Below are 26,790 nucleotides of genomic sequence, written 5' to 3'. Positions count from 1 at the left end.
AAATATCCCGAATGTCCACTCACTGGATTACCATGAATATATTGCAGGATTTTCCTATAAAGGATGACCCAACCACCAATACAATTCTTCCTTTTTTAAGAATCAAACCTTATTGTAATTGGTACCCCTTTAACTCATTACCAGGGTCTTGCAGTTTAGTAATCAGCTCATGTACCTCTATTGAATCCCCATAACTAGCCTTAAGCTCATTTACCCATTCTGGAGTGGGAAATGAGATTAAATCCAAGTATCATTCCACATTGCCCCTTGCTACTCCTTAGATAACGCAGCTGCCACTTTGTTTTCCTTCCCTTTTTTTATAATGAATCACAAAGTTGTACCCTAATAATTTATTGATCTACTTCTATTGGGCTACCATACCCACCCTTTGTTCCAGCAACAATTTTAAGGTCTGCTAGTCAGTTTTCACAATAAATGATTGGCCTAAAAGGTAAGACCACCACTTCTTCACACCAGTTACCGAGGCTAGGAGCTCATTCTCGTAAGTGGAGAGAAGTGTCTTTCCCTTGAGGGCCTTACTCATATAGGCTAGTGGTTGTCCAGCTTGTATTAAAACTGCACCAATTCCTCTTCCACTAGCGTCACATTCAATAATGAATGGCTAAGAAAAATCTGGAAGTTTGAGAATTGGGGGTTGTGTAACTGCTAACTTCAGCTTATTAAAGGCCTCCATAGCTTCCACAGTCTATACAAACGAATTTTTTTAGAGTAAATCTGTAAGAGTGGCTGCAATGACCCCATAATGTCTAATAAACTTACGATAATAGCCTGTCAACCCCAAAATCCCCCTCAAGAATTTCACATTCACTGGTTTAGGCCAATCTAACATCGCTGCAACCTTCTTAGCATCTGCTGCCACCTCCTTTTCACTGATCACATGCCCTAGATAATCAATTTCAGAAACTCTAAACTAACTTTTGGATAGTTTAGTATACAACTGATATTTTTGTAACTCTTCCAGCACCTTCTCCAAATGTTCCAGGTGTTCATCCCAACATTTACTGTAAACTAGTATGTCATCGAAGAATACTAGTACAAATCTTCTCAAATAGGGCTAGAACACATCGTTCATTAACCCTTGAAAAGTCGATGGCGCATTTGTCAGCCCAAAGGGCATCATAAGGAACTCATAGTGTCCATCATGAGTCCTAAAAGATGTCTTCTCCACATCTTCAAGTACTACCCTTATGTGGTGGTATTTGGGTCTTAGATCCAACTTGGAAAATACGATTGATCCATGTAACTCATCCAATAGCTAGTCAATAACTGGAATTGGAAATTTATCCCTTGTCGTTTCTTGATTAAGCGCCCTATAATCAATACACATACGTCAACTCTTATCCGCCTTGCACACCAACAACAATGGTGAAGAAAAAAGGCTGGAACTGGGCCTTACAACTCCTGACTCTAACAAGTCAGTCACAATTTTTTCGATCTCCTCTTTTTGATAATGAGGACATCGAGATGGCCTTGCTGTGATGGATTGAGTACCCTTCTTAAAGGTGATTTTGTGGTCATGTGCACGTGCAAGGAGCAACCCCTTTAGAATTCCAAAAACCCCTTGAAACTTAGTGAGGACTTTTTGCACCTCCTCCCCCCACTAACAGACTTTCACCTCTTCCTTTCCTATCAACAAGTGCAGGAACAACCCATTCCTTTTGTTAACAGACTTCAACAAGGACTTATTACTCCCTTCAAGAGTGAGCTCCTTCAAACTCAACCCTACTAACTCAATTCTCGTACCACCATACATAAATTTCATTGTGAGCTGAGTGAAATCTCAAATATTCGAACCAAGGGTTTCCAGCTATTTCACACCCAATACTACATCACATCCCCTAAGGACTAATATATAACAAGTTGACTGGAAAGAAGTACCTTGTATTTTTGCTTGGACTGCACTGCAATACTCTTCACTATGGATAATCTATCCACTTTCTATTTTCACAGCTCATTTGTGTTTCACCCACCATTAGCCTAGTCTTCTTAGCAATCGAATGATCGAGAAAGTTATGCGTACTGCACAAATCAACTAAAATTACCACCTACTCTCCTCCAAAGTGGTTAACTCAATAACTGTATCCCCTTCCCCCAAAGTGTTATGTACCTCATCTTAGCCTTGTAATAGATAGATTCTATGGGCCTTACACACATGGGCTGGATTCCATTTTTCTTCATAGAGATAGCATAGGTCTTTTCTCCTCTTTGCATCCATTGTAGTAGATGCTATATGCCTATTAGTAGAATTATACTTTTAGTTTCTAATGTTGCCTTCCTCACTCTAGCCAAATGTATTAAAATAACTCTGTTGAGCCCCCTCCTTTTTCAATATTGTTTTTAAAGGATTTTTTTTTGTGCTACCCAAATACTCCTCCTGAATTCGAGCCAACCCAAAAACAACATTTAAGATAAGAGGATTAAACATGCGAATATGTAACTTGATCTTGTCTTTGAGCCCGCTTAGAAAACATCTTAGCTTGTGATGACCTAGAAGGCCTATTAATCTATTGGAGAGGGCTTTGATTTGAGCTTTATAAGCTGCCACTATTTTCGTTTGCTTAAGACGGGTGAGGGTCTCCATGAGATCATCATAAGTTGTAGGTCCAAAATGGACCGGCATTGCACAAACAAAATTTAGATTCTAAGTTGTAGGTCTCCATGGAAGTTATTCTAATTTCGATTTTGGCCAAATTTTTTGTATGATTATTGTTTATTTATGTATTTATTTCTCATACAATAATTTAAATTTTCCCATTTTGGAAAAAAATATCAGAATTTTGAATTTTACTATTAATCAATATTATTTAGAGTTTTCTCTGTATTTTGAGCGAATCTCTTGTCTTCTCTGTATTGATCATCTGCTAAAACTACCTGTCAGAATTAATCTAAATTATGTCCGGCATAAGCTCCTCAAATATTTTTTCTTTTTAACTTTGCCCCCAACCTGATCAATTTTCTATGTCCGCCCCTAGTTTTAGTGCTGCAACCGCATCAAGCAACTTTTATATGTCTCTTTGAGAATTACGAAGGCATAGAAGTTATATAACTGCACTAACTCTTCTTCGAGATGTGGAAAAGTAGCTTATGAATTAAATACGCATAGAAAACCTAGATAGGTTTCGACTTTCCTGATCAGTTGCCAAGACCTAGGCCGTAAAAAAAAAAAAAAACAAGAAAAGCTCCTCTAGCGGTTGATTGCATGGCGGCAGACAGGCGCAAAACACACGTATCTTCCATCCCACGTTATCGAATGCACCACCCTGCAGTCACACATAACAAGCATAATATGTAGTAAGATCTCTCTAGAAGTACCATTTTTCATGCAGAAGATCAACTTATAGTTTATTATAATGTTTGATTTAGGTTAATTACGTCGAGATTCTCGTACTGGCAATCCAACTGACACATGGATTACACGAGGACATGATCATGCGTGTCAGAAGTACTCTTACTCCTATTAGACTAGGGTCAGATCATCATCATCTAAATTTTGAGATCTCTATATATAAACCTCAAAATCTTCTTTCATATAAGGCTCAACATCCTCTGCATTTTGAAATCTAAGAAACCGACATACCCACAGAAGAAAACGTCTAGGGCAGCTAGGATTAATGGCGCATATAAAGCTGTTTGTAATATGCCTTCTGCTAGTATTTATTTGTTCCGCATGGCTTTCCTTGGCACATTATTCCCAAGGCCAAGGTATTTCTCTTACATACATGTATATACGTTTTTATCCAATATTAGTGTTACAGACTTAATGTAGTGAATTAAGATTTATCCATTGAGGGTACGTAACATTGATCTTCTGTTTACATTTTCCATAGATGTTGATGTTGATTCAAGTGCAAAGGTAATTAGATATTTCTGTTCGTTTTTCTGCCTAGTAAGAGATCATGTTCTATATTTTAGGTTAGATTTGAAGATTTTTCATGTTATTTTATTAGGCACTTATGGAAGATGAAAGACTTGCAACAGATACAAGCAAGAGGATAAAAGAAAGGAAACTGGCCATAGACAGCATCATGACGCAAGAGAAGAAGAAGAAGAAGAAGAAGAAGAAGAAGAAAGAGGATGGTGCAGTTGCAGGGACGACAACGTCAAATATCTCAAGATCAAACCAAGTTGCTGGGAAGTACGAAACTAGTACTGAAGATCAAGGGATTAAAGGGAAGAGGAGTGGCTCTAACGTAGAACCTCGTAAGGGAAGCAGCTTTACTCGTTATTCTGAAGTTAAGAACATTGATGAGGCAGGTTTTATACCTTTCAATGCTGACTACCATCCACCAAGGCACCATCCACCTAAGAATAACTGAAGAAAATCAATAAATTAAATTAGCTTCTTAATTAATTAATTATAAAACTTTCTGCCTTATAACCTAGCTAGCTACGTAGTAGTACTTCACTTCACTAGTCTTTAATTCCTTTTCTTTTTTTTAAATGTGGGCAAGAGATCATGATCAGTAATTTCATTTTTTATTTTTTTAATGATTGATCTAATATTTAAAGCTCTAAATTAACAAGACAGCTTGGCTTTGCCCCTTGCATGCACACTATCAACTAAATACATAACAGATAATTACATCCAAATTAATTAAAGCAGCTAGCATTAATTACGCATATAAGCTGTGTGCTAGAAAAATTTTCTTTACAAACTGGCCGTGCAGATCAGAGCATATCCTTCGTACTATTGACGAGATAAGGTTTTATATTAGAGCCGGTAGCAGTGAAGAATACCGCACGAACGTCGTACGTACGAGATGCAATAATATTAGAGCTAATTTATAAGCAAAGCAAGCGCGCATGTGATTGGTGTATTAACTTTATATAAGAAAAATAATTTACTCATAATATTTTTCACAACATTTTACACAATTATATTTTAAACGAGAGATATTTTTATAAAACATCTTATAAAAGTAATATCATTTTACAAAAATACCATCATCTTATAATATTATTGTAAAATATATTGTGAAAATGTATTGTGTGTATATTATTACACATGATATAATTTCCTTGTTATTATACGCATATATAATTATGAAGCATTAATTATATATTTGTTCTCTTAATTTTGGTGGTGATCTTATTTTCCGAATAGGGCTAGATTAATTATTGCAGCCTTGCATGAGGATTATCCTTTCTGGGCAAAGTTTTCATATTATTGATCGATTTTTCTAAGCTATTTAATTATAGGTCAAGTTTGAGGACTTAAAATGAGATAATTCGAATTTTTGATTATTTTCTACGTAATTAATTTCAGAGTTCTTCCTCTGTTCTTTTCGTAATTTTCACTCTTCCTAAATTCTCTTTGTCCTTGATCTCAATATATACTTTAAGAGTTTCTGCTATTAACCACCGTCAGAATATCGATCGAAGTCATGGGTAGTGGAGAGATTTTCTTTATTTTCTGAAGAAACTTTGTGGGGGTACAGTACTCTGTTTCCTTGAAGATTGGAGGCGGCATGCAGCTGAGCAGTAAGTACTTCGATCACAGGTTCGTAAGTGATCAAGGGAGTTTGATCAAATGATGAGAAGTGAGACTGTCTATATAATTTGGTAATTGAGGACTTTTAGCAAGTTGCCTGAATTAATAGGGTTGGAACTTCGCATGCCTAGCTTATCGTGGTTTACTTCCAGTATTTGATAATATATAATAATGGACAAGGAAAAGGGGTAAATTTGTCATTTCAGACTCTTACGAGCTGCTTAAAATTAGAAGCAGCACATACCATTACTGCATGCCATACAAGTAGTGATGATATAAATATAAATATCATGTTTGGTTTGAAAAGAAAAGAATAAACTCCTATTGCATTTATACCTCACATATAGTGAACTACTAATTAATTAGCTTCGCCATTCCAGTTAGTCCATCCAAAGTGGGTGCCAGACCTGCAAACATAAAACATTAATTAAAAAAAAAAGAAACCGATCAAAGCTTCAGCGACTAAAATGAAAAATCCATAGATTCGAAGAGAGAGAGTCCCTGAGGACCCAACCATGGAACCCTGGAGACAAAATTCAAGATGCTTCCCAACAAGATATTAATTAACAAGCAACTGGTAAGCTATATATGAAAAGCTATATGTCTTACCACATCAGGTCTGGTTTCAGGAAGTATGTCATTAGGCGCGCAGGTTCAAAGTATATGATAGTTGTGATGCTCTTCCTTCCAAACTCTTAAGAGAAAAGAGATCACGATGAGAAGGGACCAAGGTAACCAACAATTACAGATGCATACAGAATTAAATGCGTAGTATGAAAATATAGGATATACTAGTCTCACTTAAGAATCAGAGATGAAAGATATTATCAATGACTTCTCGTATAGTGCACTGTCCAGAAGATAAATTCAGCAAGTTTTTTCATTTGCAAACTGGTGTGGTGGGATTGCCTTTGAAGCCTGTGCGCAAGGGCCTGCAACAGGACATAGACGGACATCGCCCTACAAAGCAGGCATGTAATCAAATTGATGTAAAATACCTATTTAGCACTATCTGCCTTTGGTGATATCCTGGTTGTTTGTGGTAATGACAACCATCTACAAGCACAAGCTAAATCACCAAAGTATTCATTAGTTGTGAAAGGATAAACAAGATGATGGTTATAACTTTCTTTGGCATGATCTAGGACAAGATGATATCTGGCAATGTTTGTCTTGGATCACATTTTATTTGACAGTCTTCTGGATGTTTAGATACCATTGGATGAGTTACGTGGCAGGGTTATATTAGTTTCTTACAATGTCATAAACATATCAAGCGTGAACAAAAATTGGTGATAGAAAGAATTTTCAAACTCCTCACCAACCTAAATTGCTTAAAAATTTGGTGCTTGGTATATATAGCTTTCACTTATCAAAAGAGAAATGAAACAAGAAAAGAATTAAGGGATGAATAAGCAAACCTAATTTAATAGAGTATTTAAAAAATGACTATGAGAGGTATGCAAGTAGTGTTGTGTTATACCTCACATACTGACTTCCCTATCGGCCAAGAAAGGTTCTATCTAACAGTTGGATGCATGAAAATCATCATGTCCCATGGATTAATCAGGAAGCAATCCAAATTTGATCATCTCACCAAGTAGTTCAGAAATTGAATCTAGATCACCTTCCTGATGGAAAGCATTAAGCATCACTGTACAAATATCTTCATCAGGCGAAATACCATCCGATAACATCATACAGAAAAAATATTTTGTTTCATTTATTAGGCACCTTTTGCACAATCTATTGATCACAGCACTGTAATCTCTGATTGATGCTTTAAACCCCTTCTCCACCATTTTACGAAAGAATACTACTGCCCTACGCACATCCCCCTTTGCACAATGTGCTTTAACCATCGTGGTATAAGCAACTTTTGTCAAATTGAGCTTTTGATTCTCAAGAGAAACCAGTAGCCTGTCAGCATCCCTCAGGTCTCCATAAATACAAAGACCATCAATGAGGACATTATATGTGACAGAAGTAGGCTCCAAATTATGCAGTAGCATCTCATTGTGTAACTGAAAAGCTTTTCTTGTGTCACCAGCTTTACAAAAACACTGGATAATTGTATTATATGTTATTTGATCTGGAGACAGACCCACAGCACGCATATCCTCAAGTAATTGAACAGATTCTTGCAACCTCCTCTGTTTGCATAGTCCCTTAATAAGTATGGTGTAAGTGATAAGAGTAGGCATAACAGCTTTTGCTTCCATCTCCCAAAGCAATTCAAGCATGCCATGCATATTCCCTTCCTCACAGTATGCATTCATGAGAGTGGTATAGGTAACCACACTTGGAACCAATCCATGAAGCCTGATGACGTCCAAAAGGCTTCGAGCCTCACCTAACTTATTGTTTTTGCAGAATCCATGAATAAGAGTATTGAAAGTGACAATACTAGGAGTAATCCCTTTTTTAACTAATCTTTTGTATAATAACACGGCTTTTTCAATATTACCATGTTTCATAAACCCGTTCATCATGATATTATACAGCGCTATATCATCCACCAAGTCATTTGCTATCAGATTATCAAAATAGTTCTTTGCCTCTGATATATTTCCTTTCTCACACAGACCCAACAAAATGGCTCCATGGGTAAAATAATTTGGAAATATTCTCCTCGAGCACATTTCCTCATATAGATGGATAGCCCTCTGGACTTCTCCTTTCTTGCAGAGGCCATGAATGAGGATAGAATAGGTTATAGTATCTGGTTTCAAGCCAAAAGTTTCCATCTCATAAAGCAATCTTAACGCTTCTTCAACCCGCTGACTTTTACACAAACTGCTAAGTAATATACTGTATGATATTACGCTCAACTGAAAACCCCGAGTAAGCATCTCTTCCCGCAACTTAAGGCCTTCATCAATATTACCTATCTGGCAATGCCCACATATCAGTATTGTATATGTAACTAGATCTGGATTAAACCCTTTAAGCAGCATGTCTTGAATGACCTTCCAGGCCCCACTCATCAAACCAAGTAGTTGAAACCCCTTAGCAAGAATTTTGTAGGTTACTATATCAGGCACTACACCATGCTTCTCCATGTCATTTTTGAACTCTAAGGCTTCTTCCATGGAACCTGCTACACATAGCCCATGAATGAGAATATTGTAACTGTATGAATCCGGAAAAATTCCATACTTGAGCATCACACAAAAAAATGACTTTGCAACATCTACAAAACCCAATGTACAGAACCTTGACATGATGGTATTGAAAGAAACAATGGAAAGTCCGGTATCCTTCCCTTCGACATCCTGCAAATACGAAACTGCATCTTGTAGCCTGGATTGCTCACAGAGGCCATCTACAATTATGGAATGAGTGTACTCGTTCTGAAAAGTTCCACTAACTTTGATGTCAGTATGCATATCCCACATGGTTTCAGTCCGCCTCAAGTTGTGCAACAGACTGTTATATGTTTGTATTGATGCATGCATGTTCAGATCTTTCATCTTGGCAAGAACAAAGAGAGCATCTTGAACCATCTCAAATCTCGAATAACCAAATGCTAGCATATCCCAAATCACAGTATTCGAATCCCAGCCCCTGAAGCTATTGAGAAGCAGTTCACAAAGTGAAGGTGCGGAACCAGAGCCTACCAGAAATCACGAGAAGTCTATCAATAATAAATTCAGTCCCTTCTCAATGTAACTGATGCTGTACAATCCAACACAAATTCAAAGGGAAAAAAACTGCAAAATCCAATAATTTTCTCAGCTCAGCTCAGCCCAGCCCAGACCAGTGCAAATTAAACATTAATCATTAGTTGATAAAAGGTTTTGAATTTAGGGAAACCAAAAGAAAATAATTTCAATTCCTTTTCCTTGGCTATTAACTATTATCCATCAAATGACCCTTAATCCTAATAGAAACGATGGAATACCATACCTTCCTCTTCCACCATTTGCTTTATAATCAACTGCATCTCCTTGAACCGCGTTTTCTCCGCCAGAACATGCGAAACAATGAACCGCGAAGCCCTCGAATGCCGAAACTGATACCTATCCTTTAACAGATGGAAAAAATCCACAGCAAAGTCGGGACTCTCAACCCTCAGAACATCGATAATCTGATCCACCTGAGTCCAATTCAGCGTTAGAACGACGGTCCGAAAATAATCCCCACGGAAAAATCTTCTCAAGCCGAAGCTCCTTAAACCGGCGAGAATTTCTCCAACCGTGTCGCTAGTGTTTGGAATGGCGGAGGAACTGGCGGGCTCGTCTTCAAGCTTTGCGGCGGAGACCGAGGGTTTGGTGAAGAGGATGGAAGAGAGGGGAAGAAGGGTTCGGAATCTTGCTGGGAAATGGAGAGAGTTCTTCCATTGGCGTAGGTGGTGGAGCATGGACTGGGGGCTAGGGTTTTAGGAAAAGGAGCAGTTCGCTCGTTTGTTTGTTTCTCGGGAAAAGTTGGGACAATTGAGTGGAGAGGGACGCAGAAGTTGCAAGGTGTTAAGAGGGGGCTTGGGATTTGAAGAAGCTTTTAGGTTCAATAGGCGAGAGAGAGAGAGAGATTAGGGTTTTAGAGAGCCGTTGATTTCGCGGCAATTTTGAAGGTTCAGTGATAAAGAAGGAAAAAGAGACGACACAGATTTTTGTTGTGGCGGTGAGTGGTATGGCCTTCTTGAGTTCTCAACTCTAACATGTGGCTATTGGCTAATCATTAGTCAAGTGTAAAACAGCCTCGTTTTAACTTTTAATAAACGTTTTCTTTTTCTTTTTTTGGCTTTGTTTAAGAAAAGTTTTATATACCACGTTTTTAACCAAGTTTTTATTCAATTGTATTAAAATAGTATTATTCATCAATTATATATATATATATATAGATATATATTTGTTTGAAAAATAGGAACTAACATAGAGATTAGATTGGATCAAATCACTATAGTGGGCTCAAAGTGTAGTGCATTGCATACCAATTTAATCATAATGATAATAATTGTTGATGTCCTGTTTAGTAGCCTAGGCAACTTGACGATCATTCCATTCGACCTGCAATATCCAAGGAGATGAGAGCTCAGAGTAATAAGGGATACCTCCGATGTCTAAATTAGAATTATCTCTTTATGTGAGAATGTAAAGAGAAAGTGTTTAGAGAGCTCTACTTGAGCCTAAGACGTGTTTATATACCCAGTCGTGGTGGTTCCTACCCACTACTAGCAGATTGTGCAAGGGTGTACGGGACACTGTACTGGTGGCAGGTTTCCACCTATCATGTCAGTCATCAACGTGCCATATTGTGCGTGGGTCACCAGTCTGTCCCCTGCGGCAAGTAAGGGTGGGAGGTGCGCGTACTACCTTGGCCACAGAGGTGAGTGGACATTCAGCTTTATCGTTGTGTGCTGGTTTCCCAGATCATTTAATGCAGCGTGTTTGTTGTCCCGCGGTGTGGACTGCGGTCTAAGCAGGTGACGTGACCAGTCACTGTATCTGAAGGGCCTCCTAGGGCCCAACCTGGTCTTTCCTTCATTGATTCTATACTGGACCATCTACTGGCTGGTTTGGGCTCTGAGGGAGACCAAACCCCACTCGACCCAAATGGGGAAGTAAATCCCCTTCTCAATAATAATAATAATAATAATAATAACAACAATAACAACAATAATAACAACAACTAAAGCTTGAATGATTAATTATTAGAAAAAATATATTTGCAACTGTAAATTGTACAACCGTCGCGTAATTGCTTTGAAAAAAGTGAATAAGACATGGGACCCATATGAAAAAGATTAATTTTTTAATAGTAGATCTCACTATTTTTCAAAACGATTACGCGACATTTACGCACTACATAGTTGTATGTAGAATTACTCTAATAATTAATCCATCAATTTTTGTTCATTTAATATTTTTTATTAAGATGTTCACATAATTCTCAAATCAAACCTTTTAATTATCATCTATTTTAGCATCATCCTCTCAACATTTCATAATGTGATATCAGATAATGGACCTACAAGTTGGACATAACAAATAGTTTCCATTCATTTAATATTAATGGGATAATGGAATTGTGATTTAAAAGGGATGGTGCGTAGCATTAATCTTCTCAAATTAATAGTTTTTTTCCTCAAATAAATGGTTATGCAGTTTTGAGTCTGAAGAGAGTTCCACATAGTAGATGAACATAATGTTAAGATAAAATATAAAAGATTAAATCCATTTCTTCCTATAAGTTTAAGTTTTTGGAATAAGTGGTGATTTCACATGATATCAGAACAAAGGTCTTGAGTTCAAACCATAACTCTACAGCCCATTCCATTTAATTAAATATTATAATTTTATTGTAAAATAGATCTAACGCATCATATGAAATCATGTCAGTTTGTAGATTTACTTTTGTGTGATATTTTTGTGGTTACAGTACTTCTTTAAAATAAAATATAAAAGATTAAATCTACATTTTTTCTATATATTTAAACTATTGGGATAAGTGGTGATTTCACACATAAATAGAAAAACTAAACTTGCTTCATCTTCATTCATTACATTCCCAAGTGGTTATTCTTTGTTTGATGTATATTTCCAAAGTACACAACCCATTTATTATTTTTAAAGAAAGTATGTATTAAAAACCCCACTTTTGCATAGGAAAATCGTGGTTACAGTGAAAGAAAAATCTTGAAAAGGAAAATGTGCATATACACACACTAGACTATGTTGTCAAAAATCATTTACAACGTAAACAAGGCAATCCTGCCTTGTCTAGCCTAAATGCTCCTCTCACCTCATGTGTCAAGTCTTGCTTTTGTAGTATCTCCATTCTAAATCCCCAAGCCCTTATCTTAGCCAGGTAGTCCGCGGCTTGATTCACTTCATTGTAGATGTGCAGAACTTGTACTTCCATCCTCAACGCTATCTCCCTTGCTTGTTCCCATGCTTCCTTAACCATCCAACTTACCTCATTTCCATGTTGCCACCACCCACAAATCATCCTTGAGTCGGATTCCACTTCCACATGAGTTATTTGCATTTTGGTGCACAGCTTAAGCCCGTCTACAAGAGCCAAAGCCTCTGCCATGGCATTCGAACCCTTGTCATAGTACTTGTGAAAGGCAGCCACAAATTTTCCTTCTAGGTTTCTAAGGACCCCTCCCCTTCTACTTTCACCTGGATTACCTAAGTTGCTCCCATCGATATTCAGCTTCACATAGCTCTCTCTTGGGGGGGGCACCATCTCAGCACTTGACACCTTGGTCTCTTGATTGGGCTGTGTGCAATACCCAGTTTGTTTAAGATCAATGTGTCAAAAAGTTTTAGAAACTTCAAATTCGGTTCATCCATCAGCCTCTCTGCCAAGAAATACTTAATTTTAATGCAAACAACCTTACTGGAATCCGCTTTACCCTCTGTTAACGTCGTGTTTCGTAAGTTTTTGGGCTAGGTTCCAGCAATTCGGGTCTTCAAAGTTGGGCCTGCGAAAATGAAGAAGAAAGAAGTTGGGAAAGGGTGACCTTGGGGCCAGGGAGTCTCCGATGCTTAAGTCAATAGAGTATTTTGAAAGTTTGTAAATAATCAGAGAGTCTAGAGAGCTTTTCTCATACATAGGGATCAATATTTATACCGGGAGTTTAAGGGTGGCATATCGTGCCTGCCCTCGTGGAGCCCATCTCCTTTTTATTGTTCCTTTTGTTACAGTCCTTTAAATGCTACGTGTCTCTCTGACGACACCATTAATGTGGCATGTTGGTCGAGTAGTGTTGCCATTAATACGCCGTGGTTTTCCAATTTGCCTTATTCTGCAGGCCCTGTTAGTCGTCCGTCAATGTTCCCTTGTCAGAAGATCAAAGGTTCTCTGTCTTTTCCGTTCTGCTCTATACAAGTCCCCATGAGCGAGATGCGGTATAGCGGCATCGTGGGAAAATTTGGACCCTAGGGCCGGGTATTGGGACAAAACCCATTACTCTCGGCCGAGTGCCTAGTGGGCTTATAAGTGAGGGGACAATCCCCTTACACCCTCTATGTGTGCACTACATCTTCTGATCCAAAGAAACCAACTAATAACAAGAGGCCAATGAGCAAGGTAATTTGAGATGTCAACTTAGCCTTTCGAAACCACCATGCAATATTCTATGTCCACTTCTGGTACGGCCCCTATGCATCCCCACAGCCTTCTCAAAGAAACTCCACATATATCTAGCCACTTCACCCTTAAGCAAGACATGGTCCAGACTCTCTACAGAAGGAGAAGAGCAACAATCACATTTAAAGGCCATTGCAATCTGCATTTTTTTAATGTTAGAGTCTAAAGGGAGACCTTTATGGAAGCTCACACAAAAATCGTCATTTCTCACGGTAACAGCTTATGCCAAATCCATTTGCCCCACCAAGTCTGCTGACCTCTATTTCTAATTAGCCGCCAGGCCGATTTAGTTGAGAATATCCCTTTAGTCTCTAGTTTCCATATAGGGAGGTTTGGTCCCATTCTCATTGGGGGTTGTTTTTCTAGGATATGTCTGCTAATCTCATTTCCCAAGAGTTGGATCAGAAGTTCCACATTCCAACCATCTTTTGTTTGGTTCACCAAATCTGCCACAACCCACTTTCGTGGTTAAGAGCATCTTTACCATAATTATGTGCTAATGTTCTTTTTTAATAATCTTCATCTTCCCCAATATGCTTGGTGTAAATTTAGATATATGGCTTTTCCTTAGCTTTCTGTCCTTTTGCTTTCTTTTTTCAGTTTATATTTTTTATCATATCCATTTGATGTATTTACCAATCACGTGGGTCGGGCTAGTGATACCAAAAGGAAATGGATAATACAAAGCAATTTGACCCAAGTTACAAAGAAGAAAACTCAAGCTCTCTTGACATGGTAAGAGGTTCACAGTGAATCTGGTTGACTTGAGTCTCGGTTTCCATAGAGGGATTTGCAACAGTTATTTTGTGGATGTGGGTCTTGGTTTCCATAGGGAGAGTTGGAGCTGTTGGGGTGAAATGGGTCTTAGTATCCATAGAGGAAATTGTAGCTACTGGGGTGATTTAAGTCTAAGTTTCCATAGAGGGACTTGTAGCCATTAGGTCTTTCTGATCTGTGGGATTATCTTCAATACACTCCTGCAAACTGTGTCGAGGTAGAAGGCCAAATTTAGAACATAGTAAATAAAGAGCAAGACATCCAAGAGGTTTGGTAAAAGAAAAATGCTAACGGGCTTTTTTTCCCGATTGCATTTGTTTTTTTAACTTAGTGATTAAGAAAATATTGTTTGATAATATTGTGAATTTTTTTCCTTTTTTCAAAATATCTAAAAGTGTTTAAAAAATGATGTTAAAAAAATGTTTAAAGATTTTTTGTTTTTTTTTTCACATCATTGTTTTAATACTTTTAAATATTTTTTAAAAAAAGAATAAAATTTACAATATTATTTTTTTTGTTTGATATAAAAATTTACAATATTATTAAACAATATTTTCTCAATCACTAAGTCAAAAAAAATAAAAAATACAATCGGGAAAAAAAAAGGGAGCCCAAAACGGGCTCCCTAGCATTGCTCTTGGTAAAAATATCCGCAAGTTAAAGAGAGACTAGGACTTGCCTTGTTTGAAGAAGACTAAGAGCAACGCATTCTAGTACATAGTGGTAGTCAATCTCAATATATTTGCTACGAGCATGAAAAACAGGATTGACAGTCATATGAAGAGAACTTAAATTATCACAGAAGAGGACAGGTGGTGACGAGAGTTAAACACACAGATCACAGAGCAAAAAGGAAACCCATGTAATTTTTGCAGTGGTGTGGGCCCTAGCACGATACTTGGCTTTGGAGCTGGAGCGAGAGACAGTGTGTTGTTTCCTATTGGACCAAGAGATGCAAATGCAGCTCAAGAACACACAATAGCCGGTTGTAGAGCAACGAGTTTAAGAACAGCCAACTTATTCTGCATTAGAAAAGGCATAAAGATCAAGTATAGATTGTGAAGTAAAATGCATACCAAGATCAACTGTACTATGTAAATACCGAAGAATGTGTTTCACCATTTTGTAATGAGCAATGGTGGGTGAGTGCATAAATTGTGAGACAAAGTTGACACAGAAGGTTAAGTCAGGGCGAGTGAGAGTAAAATATTAAAGGGCACCAACAATGCTACAATAATAACCAGGGTCAGGGTAGGGAATGTCATTAGTGAGACCCTTTGTTTTGGGCATCATTGGGGTACGCATGGGTTTGCAGTATTGCATTTGGGCACGTTCTAAAATATCTTAAGCATATTTGGCCTGAGACAAGATGAACCCACCAGAGGTGCGAGTGACTTGAATCCCTAAAAATTAATAAAACGAACTAAGGTCTTTCATGGTAAATTGTTGGCCAAGAGTAGTGATGAAAGTGTTGAGACGAATAGGATCGAAGCCGATTAAGAGAATATCATCAACACGTAACAAAAGAACGATAGTTGATAAGTATTATTTTTATGTGATTTTTATCACTGTTTTATTTATGAAAAGAGAAATTCTATGTGCAGTCCTTAAGTGGGGACTGTATGTGCAAGCACATTATTAAATGAGAGAAAACATCATTTTAGGATGGATAATTTTGTAATTTTAAAAAAATTTAAAGTCAAAATAGCCTAGGCTTGCATTGTAGTCCCCAAATAGGGACTGTACCTAGCATTTCTCTTATAAAAAATATCATTTTCTCATCAATACTATTGATTTTATTTTATTTCTATATATTTTTACTTATTTTCTTGGATTTGAAGAAATGAGAAGATGTAGTGTAAAAGGAAAGCATTTTGGTACAAAATAAGAGACTCCGGATCCAGACCGATGAGAGGCAGCGAGATCCAAAGAGAGCTGATGAGATTTGGGGGAGGAACCTTGTCCTATGTGCAGCAAAGAAATTTCTTTGGCCAAAAGCGAGAAGACTTACCTCTCGTAGGCGATGAGCCTTGTACTGCGGGAAGCAAAGAGAATAATCGTTCCTCTCGGTAAGCGAGGAGACTCAATGGTGATCAAAATAGGCACGAAGACTTGGCGACCAGTCTAACCGATCAAAGACCAACATCGTGGGTGACAACCAGCAAAGGCAAGCAGCTTTATCGCTCGGTAGATTGGCAAGAGGAGTCTTTCCACTAGGTAGGCAAGACGAGGGTCGTGTGGTCTTTGTGACCTCCACGCCCGTTCATTTGTAACCTCCACGTCCGCCAGTTATATTCAACGCACACAGCATCTACTCGATGAGATTTTACCGAGTTCCGTAAGTAATTTACTGACTACCAAATCCTCCCGAACTCCACAATTCAAGCTGCATATCACTGAATCTTCAATTTTAGATAATTCTGATATTCTTGGCATAATTTCATATTATGTTAACATCTATATTTAGAAACTATTTTCTAGATTTTTAGGCTAGATTGTAGCAGCATTTATTTTGTTTCCGGGTTTGAGTTTTGACATCTATTTAATCTCGTCTTGTGGGATAAATAGGGAGTCTTGGTTCTTAATCTTAGTTTTAGTTTTGAGTTTTATAGAGTCTGAGTTTAAGTTTCGATAGTTCAGAGATTATTATTTGAGTTTTTTTCAAGGAGGCAGATCTGGGAGAGTAGAGGCAAGAGCCGTATATTTTATCAACCGACTCCAACAAAGAACACCAGCTTTATTTCTTTTTCTTTTTAATTTCATTATGAACTAATTTTATTTTCTAGAACTTTGATGTAGCCTAGCATTGAACGCACAGGTTATATCCCAAGTCATTGTTCCATCTTTTAGATTGCAATGAGACCGAGAGATGATTTGTGATTAAAGCTCTAGAATTAAATACTATTAGTTGAGCGAAAGCAGAGATGCTTTACCGCGACTAGTATGATTTGTAAGAAAAATTTAAAGAATTTAATGAGTCTCCAATTCGTTAAATTCATATAGAGATATGGAGTTATTAGTTTGAGGATATATATTTTTGTATTATTCGAGAGAAAATATTGAATAGTTAAGAGATTTTTATCAACTTAAGATAATTGGAATTCTATAACAAGGAAGAATAATTTGTGTGGGATTTACTAGATGAAGTCAAATACTCTAGATCTATTTTTATTATTTTTAAAATCTTAATTTTAATATTCTTTTCTTCAGTTTAATTTAGATAAATCATTCTTCAAGTTTCGATTTTTCAAATAGTAATTAATTTAATCAATTCCAATACTCAATAACATAATTATTTCATATGGATTTGATAACCATTTTCTTTAAAACACTTTACTACTTGTTTAGCTCCTTATTATTCTAATTGTTTTACTCTCATTTGTTACGTTGTATGCCTATTTATTCTGATCAATACAACAGTACTCTTCTTTTTGACTTTATCTTACTTATTTCTGATCATATCCATTTGATGTATTTACCAATCATGTGGGTTGGGCTGGTGATACCAAAAGGTTAATGGATAATGTAAAGCAATTTGACCCAAGTGATATTTTTGCACCTGATCGGTTTTGGATTTTCCTAACATTATCTATAAACCCGGCCCCATGGTGATTGAGATTGTTACTGCTGCATTCTCCAGTCACAAGTGAAAGTTTCTAATAAAATATTGTGTACCATCCTCTTCTAAGTCCCCACCTATGTCTGTCTTTGCTTCTCTGTGGGGATCATTTCTATTCTGCTAAGCCTGTGTTGGCATCAACTTATCTTGCATTACAAATCTTGAAAGCATACCCAACGACCAAGTTGCAATGAATATGAAACAAAATAGATCAAATCAAAGATAAGGCAAGGCAGCCACTTTCACCTCAGTCACTGTGCAGGCTAATTTTCTCTGCCAATACCAAACAGAATCTTATCAACTTTTCTAATTCTTTCACGTCAGCTCTAGTCAAGTTTAAGCAACTGCTTGTTTACCTAAATATAATATAGCTAGGGACTCTCCTTCTTACCTAAATATATAGCAACTCCCGATCTGAGTCTATCCTGAACGTGGATATGTTAGGTTGGTACTCTGAATAAGAAGTTGTTTGTTACAGAGACAGATATTAAAATCCCACCACTGAAAGCAACCCTTACCACCTATCTCCAAGCAAGCTTCTGAAACACACTCACTCAATTTTCACTTCTTTCTGCAGAACACTTGGATATTACTCCTCTGCATGAGTAGAAATTAACCTTTCTAAATTTATTGGCTGTGCTCAAGCAGCAGTACTAGCTCATATTTTACCAGCAACTTTAGAGACCTCACCAAAATAGAAAAAATTCATGGTTTATGAAAAGCAAGACCATATATAGTGGATGACTTTCAGCCTATAATTTTATGGATGCAATTGTGTAGATCACCTAATATTTTGAGATGTTTAAAGCATAAAGTACTGGAAATCCTTACAAAGTATATGTATATGTACATATATACTCACCAACAGGTTGAAGGGCCAATCCCTGGAATTATTTCCTTCAAGTTGTTTGAGGGACGTTCCTTTTTTGGCTTTCTTGCCTTCAACGTCAGTCCTTTGAACCACCATGAGATAAACAAGACCCCCGTCCGTCCTTTTTTCGCAATGACATTACGAGTTATAAAACCTGATTTTACAGACGATGGGAAAGTGATGGAAAACGTTGGAGAGAAGCCGCAGAAAATGGAAGACAGCCCACAGGTCTTCTGGAACAATAAAATCATTTTGTTGTTTGAACTGTATCTACAGCAGCCGCAGAGTCCCCTGTTCTGTGATTTTACATGGCAGTCGTGTCATTCTCCTTTTATTTACCCCGCACGGATACAAAGAGCATGAATTTAGCAGTCTATGTAGAAATCATGTCAGGTCTTGTTGATAAGAAAGTGCAGCTGGAAACAGAAGCAAGCACTATAATCTTCATTCAAAGTTCATGAATTCATGTTATACATTTTGATTGATTATCTACACACGCCTACACAAACTTCCACGATCTTCCCCACCATCCATCAAATCTACAACCCCACTTGTCACGACACCTTCATTTCATTCACCACCAGCCACAAATTAATGGCTGTCTTTATTCTCGTGCCTTTCTTCGTGGTTCAACAGTTCTTAGGTAAATCTCAAACATGGATACGCACTACTCTCTCACTCACAAGTAAGATATATCATCTTATAAAAATTAATGTTTATAATTTTACAAACTCTCTTTTATTTTATCTTTTATTCTTCTTTTTTTAAAGCGTTGTTGCATTGGTCGATTGTATTAGACTTCAATGGTTTATTTTTCATGATTTTCTTGTATCCCTAATCAATCATGCTTAGGTGTTGTTCTTGTATATCCCGTGTACTTGTGCTATACCTAATTCTCAACGATAAAATTCTTATTTACTGAATAAAAAAATTGCTTGATCTAACCTGCAAAAGTCCGACCACGCTCACCAAGTTTACCCAAACAATGAACATAGAAGTGCCAACCAATGCCTTGATCGGTACCACTACCAACACCAATAAAGCATTCCCCTTATGACAGGCAAAATAAATCATATCGAGTTGGAGAAACAAAGTACTACATATGCATAATTTTCTCTTTTGGATTTTAAGTCTACAGGTTATTTATCAAACATGTCCGTCCACAAGGAGTGAAAGAAAAAAGAAAGAAACCTAGCAAAGGAATACAACCAATTCCTACTCAGCGCACCACTTTAGCTGATGCCAAGAATATTTACAGCAGTCCCTACTACCGTTGCTCCCAACTAGTTACAACTCTTGCGAGGAAGAAAACCCATAAACCGAACCTATCTATCCTCACAAGCCTACGAGCTTTATTGTTCTTCTTTAGTCTTCTCTCTGTCAAGAAACTATAGGTATCTCAGACTCAAAACTGGCACGAAGTACCAAGTCTCTGTCTCTGCTTCTGACCTAGGGTCACAGACTTCCGTTTGGCAAATGCTGGGTACAGCAACTCTTGAAACTTCTCCAGAAACATAGTCCATTCATCCTCCCTCATGTCTACCAGCTTCACAAAGCTCATGCTTACCGGAAGCTGCTCGTTTGCACTCCTATGCACTGAGGACGTATTTGCTGAATAGACATTCTCAAGTTTTGTTCCAGTATGTTTCTGGTGTTTTCGATTCTTCTCCCATAAAACAGTATTCTTCAACGACATGGAAAGCTTTGAAATAGCTGAGATCCTTTCAGGAGCTGGCAGAGTTGCAATTCCCTTTTGCTCTTCTTCTCCTCGACTTTCCTCATCCTCCTCCTCGATGCTTTCCTCCAGTTTAGAAAGTGGACAGCGAAAAGAACTGCCACCCATTCCAGATTGGAATGATGCTCTGGCCATACCATCTTCTACTACCATATTTGGGATCACGTCCAACTCTAGTTCCTCACAGTCTATATCAAATTGGAAGTTCTCATCTATAGATTCATCTTTGGGGGATAACACCTCCTCTGCTAGCATCCTCCTTGCCTCTATGCAAACAACCTCAAGTTCACTGGGTTCCTCCTCACCGCTACGGAATTCCCTACTCATCATCTCGCCAATTTCAGCAAGGCAGAGACCGAAAGCAGCAGCCTCCTTGAGGAAAATGGTGCAGAGAACCAAAACCCTCAGACAACCATCTCGAATCATGGGAAGCTCCCTCCGCAGCATCTCACAGTCCTGAACTGGGTCAAGATTTTCTATATAGTCAAGCTCATCCTCTGAAAATGAAATTGATGCTTGAGGCCAATGAATCCACTCGAAGTATGGGTCCTCCAACGTTTCTGGCAAGCAAAGGCCATGATCAATAGGAATAAGCTCCACCTGACCAAAACTCCCAACACCATCAAGTTTTCTGACTAAAAGGTTTCCTGCATGCCTATCTGTGTTAAAAATCCTAATGTCTAAAATTCCTATTCGATGCACAGCTGCAACTGGGAAACTAGAGGTCCCATGATCACTGGCATCAAAATCATGCGAGATGAACTGTTGGAAAGATGCAATCTTGCTGACCAGCTTTCTTTTGTGAGGCTTATAACCGTTCACCCCATCATTTACATTGAAGATTGAGTGAGTGATCTTCACAAGAGCAGTGGGAGGCACATTTGCAAAGTGATCATAGTCGAGAAGGTAAGCTGCAACTTCTCTGAACCCCGTCTCCCCCACCCTCACTGAACGTTTCAAACCCGGTTGCCCAAGAGCTTTGCCAACAAAGCCTTTTGGGTTGTTTGGCGCAAAGGGTTCTTCATCTGTAGGCTTCACAATCGCAACATTCTCACCTCTGCTATTCCTAAAATAGTACGCACCACCAAGTCCACCATGAACAGTAACCGGATCAACCCCGATCTTAATCGCCTTCACAATTTCCTTGACCACCTGTTTCATTTTAGCAAAGTGAGTCGACTGCCCTAATATCTCAATAGGACCGCTCCGATCTCTCTGCTGGATATCCCTCCCAGTGGGTGACAGACACGGGGTTGAGGAGCTCCTATGCATAAGGTTCCGTGTAAGAAGAAGAGGGGAATCGTTTCGAACAGCACTAAGATCATTCTCCAACACTATATCCCCAAAAGTGAGTGAGCTCTCCTCGGTAGGGAAATTTAGAGCAAGCTGCAGCCTCCTCTTCACGGTATGGACATTATCACCTCGATCTAATTCCATCCCCAAAACACATCCAGTTTCAGTTTGCACAAATACCCGTCTCCTCCCTGCAGGCTGGTTCCCTTCCATTCTCCGGCTTCCATGGTATTCCCCGCTAAGTGGGCTCTTAAAGATTGCCACTGCCATCTGAGTCTGAATAGGGCCGTCCAATTCAAGAGACATTAAATAGATAGAACAACTGATTATTTTTGCAGCCGGCAACAGAGGCGGTGGTGGAAGAGAGTTTATTCCCTCCCAAGGAAACACCAAACTCCAAAGCCAACAGCGATTGTTTGAGATCAAAGTATGTCCCCCCCCCCCAAAAATCATCAATCAATAAAAAACAACTTCAAATCCCACAAAAGATTCACAAAGAAACGAGCGACATATAACAGCAACAAGACGGAGGAATGAGATGTAGCCCAATGCTACACCGAGCGAGCCATCGTGCCCAGATGATGAGAGATTCTGCACAAGGGACCATAACTGAATTAAAAATACATACAAACTGCATCAAATAGTACATAAATGACCACCTCATAACAAGACTCTTGAGTATTGACTAGCATCGGAACTCGGAACCGCAAGATAAATGACCTCTCTCGGAAAAAACTTGGAGCATTTTTTCGGTTAGAAATTTCTGGGAAAGAAAAAGATGGATTAAATTCGCCATAACTCGAATAAACTTCAAGAAACTGCAAAAATTAAAAATAATAATAATAATAATAAAGCATGGGCGACTGCGAATGTTTCCGTAAAAAGCGTGAAAGATACATTTGGTAACAGAGAAAAATGTAAAGAAATGGGGAATGAGATTCAGAAGCGAAGCACGGAAAACAGGAATTCTCAAGGGACCCTAAATACAACTATTGATCACATTATCCCAATACCATCACATCATTGATCAATTTTGCAGACACCGTTTGAGGATATCTCAAAGATAATATCTGAAGAGACAGAGGATTAGAGAAATGGAAGCTAGGCTTAAGAAAATGGAGGAAGAGACGCACCGAAATGCAAGATCTAGAAGAAGCGGCGGGAGTCTCAAACCAAGAAAAAGGCTAAACACACCGAGCCAGAGGAAACAGAAGAATTGGTTAAATCGGAAGAATTCTGTACAGTTCAGTCCTCCAAGCCAAGAGCTTGTTCTTCCCTTCTTCCTTCTCAAGCTCTCTCTCGCTCGCGCTCTCTGCAACTCGTTCAGTCTCGGGAGTCCGAATGTTCTTTAACTCAGCGCGTAAAACCTGGTTAAAAACTAACCCAACCCTGGTTAAAAAGCTGACCACTCTAGTCTCTCTCTCTCTCTCTCTCTCTCTCTCCCTGTAACTCCCATACGGTCCTACCCCAGGGACTAGGGCGAGATTCATAGGCTCAAGAACACGTAATCGAAACCGCTTGATCTGGAACGTCGGATGAAGGGGGGGAGACTGTGTGGGGACAGGAGAGAGGCAGAGATTGAGTGGTGACGTGGAGATAAGGGATTGGATAATGACGTGGCGATGTCACCGTCAAACTGGTAGTCTTAGCAAATTGTTTGAATTTCTGTACCGAACCGATTGTCCTAAGGACCTAAACTAGTAAACTGTATTTATATTCCTCTTTTACCCCTTACCTCACGTTTCAAATACCCAAGCTTTAGCCCCGTTTTTATTATTTTCTATAATTACAATTTTTCTAAATTTTTATATAAAATATAATAATTATTTATTTATTTTAAATTTTAAAATAATAATAATAATAATAATATTCTAATAATATTTTATTTAATTTTCATCTTAATTCATCTCATCTCAAACACATTATAATTCCAACTCATGTAGAATTTAATTGATTAACAAAAACTTCAATTTGAATGAAAAATGCTATTAACATGAGGATGAATAAAAATCTTTTTTTTTCTTCTATTCTCAAGTCATGTATAAAATAAAATATATAATTCACATAACTTAAATAACATTTTTAAAATTAAATTATATCCTGTAAACATTTTATTAGATATATTATTTACACTAGCTTATAAATATAATTTTTCTAAACTTATATCTAGCATTACTTGTAATCCCTAAAAAATAAAGAAATTGATGATACATTTTTATTACCTGATAATGAGTTCAAATAATGGGAGGAACTAACATGAAAATCATATTATTTCATTAAAATAAGTTCGATCAATTTTATAGAAAGACTCTATAATATAAAGTTATAAAACAGTGGTAAAAGAAGTGTGAGTTGATTATTTTCCATATATAATATCCAATGTAAGCAATTTTCAATTAGGGATAGAACAATACCCCCACAAATAATTGATTATGTTTCTTAAAAAGACATTAAGATTCCGTTTAGATACAGAAATATTCTCAATCTATCTCATCTCATCATTACAATTTTATCAATTTTTCATATAAAATATAATAAATAATTTAATTTTTCAAGTCTCAAAATAATAATAATATTAAAAAATAATATTCTAATAATATTTTATTCAACTCATCTAAATCTATCTCATTTTATTTCATTTCATCTTATCTCGCTATTCAAACGTGTCCTAAAATAATCAGCTTAATATTACACTAAACATGACAAGTTGAAAATGCATTAACCAGCTACTTACTTGTGGGTGCACACTAACTACAGCTACCCACAATAAATGGGACATCAAATGCATGCATGCATGCATGCAATTCTATCCACGATTAATGAAATAAAACATCCTAATTTTGAGCTAATTACATTTAATTTGCACTCAATGGAAATCACACTCATTATCCAAACTAATTGTAAACCAATTGTCCAACTTTTTTTGGCTTATTTCCAGCTGTGACCTAATGTACCTATATATTTCCTCTCTTTCATTTGGTAAAAGAGAAAAAAAATATATTCATCATCATTTTACATAATTAATTATTATTTCTTTATTTTCCCTAATGTAACATCAAGTTATTAGAAAAAAAATACTAAAAAAATTAAATAACTCCTCAATCATGAATCCATGATAAATATCATTTTTCTAATTAAGAAGATCGTACAATCTTATTAAGACGAAATGCTTGATTGATGTAATTGTCATTAATATAAAAATAATAATATTTATAATTATAAAATGTACAAGCGTCGTATATTTATTTTAAAAAATATAAATATTTAAAATTTAAATAAAAAAATTTATTTTTTTAATAATAAATTATACTCTTTTTTAAAAGAAAATACACGATATTTAATTATATTTAATGTTACTCTTAATATAATATTGGTGGTCTTAGTCTTAGATTCAGCTAGAGTTTAGACGATTACAGAAGTGAGATCGTGCAAGCCGGCATAGGACGTGGAGGGCCGTCCATTAACGGCCGGATTAACTAAAAAATTCAAATCCTCCTTCAGATCTGCAAGATTCTTACATCTCTATCCGATTTTGAATTGATTGGACGGCTATGATCGGTCAAGATCCCCAGTAAAATATGCAGTCAAATAAATAAACTTTTAAAGTTCTGTACGATACTGCATGTGACTCGTGGACCATGATTTAAATAAGAAAAATTATATTCATATATAAAATAAATAATAATAATTTTTATTAATTTAAATTTTTTAAATAAATAATAATTTCACGTAATATAAAAAAAAAAAATATTTCACGTGTTAGATCACCTATTAAAATAGAATTGACTCACATGTGAAAAATAATATTAAAATATAAAATAAATAATAAAATTTATATTTTTTTATTAATTTAAACTTTTATGATAAGTAATGATTTTACAAATCACACATTACATAATATTTTTTTTTGTTAAATATGTGATATATAGATAATAAGTAAAATAATTTAATTAATTTAAAAAATAAATTAATAAAAAAAAATAATATATATAGAGATGATGAAAATCAAAATTCTTTAAATGAAAAAACATATATCTTAATTAAAAATCTGACATGTCGGTATTATCCGGACACGTGTTATTGTCACAATTTTACTTTTTTATAATAATAATTATTATTAAAAAAAAAAAAGACAACCTGGGTTGGTGACTGTTACTGATCCGTACTCTCTGGGTAATTCGCTCCTTCCTCTTTTTGGATAAAAAGGCAAAGGAATATTGGGACTCCCAGATCAAATGATGATGCATGGGTCCTCACCACCCGCTATAATCATATCATTTTATGCAGGCAGGAAGTTTCGAAGCTGAAGCCTGGAGAATGGAACCAAAAAACACATCCTTATCAATTCGTCGTCTCTTTTATGGGTTCTTCATGGCCCCTTTTTAACTCTTTCAAAGCTAAATTGTCCGGTGTCCCGCACATAGGATTCTACTCTTTATTCATGGAATCGGAATGGGTCACTGAGACAGACCCAGTCGGAGATCAGGTGCGCCTGCATCCTGCGCTCTCTCTTTCTTTCTGCTATATATGGCGGTCGGAAGGAATCATATATATATATATAGTATGCGGTTCGAGTGTACATGCGCACGCACCTTGATCATGGTCGACCAGACACCAACGACTTCACTACAACATCAACATGGGCTTTATAGCAATTTAGAACAGCCCCAAGTCCATCTTTGTAATTAAACCACGTGCTTTTAATTATAGCCCAGTCGGCTGGGCTTTTCAATTCCACCCCACTTTCAGTTTTGGATTTCCAGCCCTTAACCGACTGATGTTATTGAAACGTCGTGCACCTGACAAAAAAATAATTATAAACTTATAAATAATTTTTCAATCATTTAATATAGATAATGAAAGAATAAAAATTAATAAATATA

At 36.9% G+C, this 26,790-nt stretch overlaps 2 protein-coding genes across 5 annotated transcripts; both read right to left on the bottom strand.

Moving 5' to 3' along the window:
• Positions 1 to 5,686: 5,686 nt before the first annotated feature.
• On the bottom strand, positions 5,687 to 10,134 carry LOC108984477 (putative pentatricopeptide repeat-containing protein At1g13630). 4 transcript variants are annotated; one of them, XM_018956457.2, is made up of 5 exons: positions 9,422 to 10,134; positions 6,996 to 9,128; positions 6,314 to 6,472; positions 6,122 to 6,206; positions 5,687 to 5,919 (listed from the first exon to the last, which is right to left on the bottom strand). In XM_018956457.2, exons 1-2 carry the CDS (start codon positions 9,873 to 9,875, stop codon positions 7,075 to 7,077), a joined length of 2,508 nt encoding a protein of 835 aa, XP_018812002.2. In that variant the 5' UTR covers positions 9,876 to 10,134; the 3' UTR covers positions 5,687 to 5,919; positions 6,122 to 6,206; positions 6,314 to 6,472; positions 6,996 to 7,074. The 4 variants fall into 4 exon arrangements, with proteins under 4 accessions (XP_018812002.2, XP_035542042.1, XP_018812004.2 ...); XM_035686149.1 differs by having other exon boundaries at positions 6,122 to 6,472; XM_018956459.2 differs by lacking the exon at positions 6,314 to 6,472.
• A 9,825-nt stretch (positions 10,135 to 19,959) lies between these two features.
• LOC108984476 (phosphatidylinositol 4-kinase gamma 5-like) lies at positions 19,960 to 23,273 on the bottom strand. The gene is made up of 2 exons (XM_018956449.2): positions 23,041 to 23,273; positions 19,960 to 22,498 (listed from the first exon to the last, which is right to left on the bottom strand). Exon 2 carries the CDS (start codon positions 22,358 to 22,360, stop codon positions 20,285 to 20,287), a length of 2,076 nt encoding a protein of 691 aa, XP_018811994.2. The 5' UTR covers positions 22,361 to 22,498; positions 23,041 to 23,273; the 3' UTR covers positions 19,960 to 20,284.
• Positions 23,274 to 26,790: the final 3,517 nt, after the last annotated feature.

This window comes from Juglans regia, chromosome 16 (genome assembly GCF_001411555.2).
Source record: "Juglans regia cultivar Chandler chromosome 16, Walnut 2.0, whole genome shotgun sequence".
Classification (NCBI taxonomy): Eukaryota; Viridiplantae; Streptophyta; class Magnoliopsida; order Fagales; family Juglandaceae; genus Juglans; species Juglans regia.
This window is presented reverse-complemented; position numbering and strand designations above follow the sequence as displayed.

Bases quoted from the DNA above. Each gene is read 5' to 3' on its own strand.
- LOC108984477 (XM_035686149.1), bottom strand. From the start codon at position 9,875: ATGCTCCACCACCTACGCCAATGGAAGAACTCTCTCCATTTCCCAGCA. The intron at 9,129-9,421 runs GTATGGTATTCC...GATTTCTGGTAG, and splicing joins GCAAATGGTGGAAGAGGAAG to GCTCTGGTTCCGCACCTTCA.
- LOC108984476 (XM_018956449.2), bottom strand. From the start codon at position 22,360: ATGATTTTTGGGGGGGGGGGACATACTTTGATCTCAAACAATCGCTGT.